Here is a 1,193-nt window from a genome sequence, read left to right as displayed (position 1 = left end):
TGTACAAGGATAATGTCGAGAACTGTAATTGGTTATTCAAAGGAAAACAAATATTATCCAGCTATCACTTATCTACCATACGATAAGTCAAATCTCTAATTCACATTCACTACTCACCAGCTGATCGGCTCTGTAAAATCCTTTGCACCCTCTTCACGGTGAGCTCCAAAACCTCGGCATTCTCCATCTTTGACTGAAACTAGACAATGGAAAAATATTGCACATTATAATCCTCAATTTAATCACTTGTTACTGTAAATGTTGTATTTGTATGATTAAAGAGCAGATTTTATAAGTAGACATCTCTGTATAGATATCAGTGATACACACCTCATGGTCAGCCAGGATCCCCCTCAGCTCCTGCAGGCTCTCATTAATCCGTGCTCTTCTCCTCTTCTCTACCAATGGTTTCCTTGTCTGAAAATAGAATGCAAAATTAGATCAAAATAATAACATCAAATTTGTGCACAGGGATGAACATATTGAAAATGGAGAGGAGTTTTAGCCGTAAGAACCTAATTCCTGGTCTCATTGATAAAGCCCCATTAAATCACTACAGATAACACTGACATTGTTACAAGATTCTGCTTGTGGTATAGATCCTACACAAATATCCTGAATGGGGCAAATGATGATGTTGTATTTCTAAAAGGCGTTTTATAGGTGATTGGTAGACAATAGAAAGTTTGACTTTCCAAATATCTCTCTGCACATCCAAAATGTTGTTATTAAGAAATGTTACTTTTTACATTAAAAGTAAATATCATTTTAACATAGAAATAAATAATGATCCAACACCACAGACATGTTTCCTGACCTTTTTATTGTGAGGGTCTTTTTATAACTTTCAGGTCTCAGGGAACTCTTACTATAATTACTATATACACAGCTCACAGTAGTGTTAAGAATGTCACCCTTACAGATGGCCAAAAAGATCCTTGGCGTCACTTAAACTGACCTGGGAGGTGTAAATTGCTCAAACAGCCCCCAGCAACCTCAGAAAGAACCCCAGGGATCCACAGAACCCTGGTAAGAAACACTAAAGCCTGCAGCCATAGATCTAGCAGCAACAAATATGACTTCTTATTCTCTATCACTTGATATGACACTAGCCATCAGCACACAGACAGCGCAATATATACAATAGACACAGTGCATGAAGTTCTATGTGAAATACAGCAACAAGACAAAAC

At 37.2% G+C, this 1,193-nt stretch overlaps 1 protein-coding gene across 2 annotated transcripts in view; it reads right to left on the bottom strand.

Annotated features, from left to right (window-relative positions):
• The window catches only part of LOC140328268 (transcription cofactor HES-6-like), a 7,020-nt gene that overhangs the window by 4,390 nt on the left and 1,437 nt on the right, over positions 1–1,193 (bottom strand). For both annotated transcript variants that reach the window (XM_072407723.1, XM_072407724.1), the window contains exons 2-3: positions 331–417; positions 118–199 (exon numbers count right to left, since the gene is read on the bottom strand). In XM_072407723.1, the coding sequence (XP_072263824.1) occupies positions 118–199; positions 331–417 (169 nt within the window). The remainder of the gene's footprint in view (positions 1–117; positions 200–330; positions 418–1,193) is intronic.

The sequence above is a fragment of the Pyxicephalus adspersus genome, chromosome 4 (genome assembly GCF_032062135.1).
Source record: "Pyxicephalus adspersus chromosome 4, UCB_Pads_2.0, whole genome shotgun sequence".
Lineage (NCBI taxonomy): Eukaryota > Metazoa > Chordata > Amphibia > Anura > Pyxicephalidae > Pyxicephalus > Pyxicephalus adspersus.
This window is presented reverse-complemented; position numbering and strand designations above follow the sequence as displayed.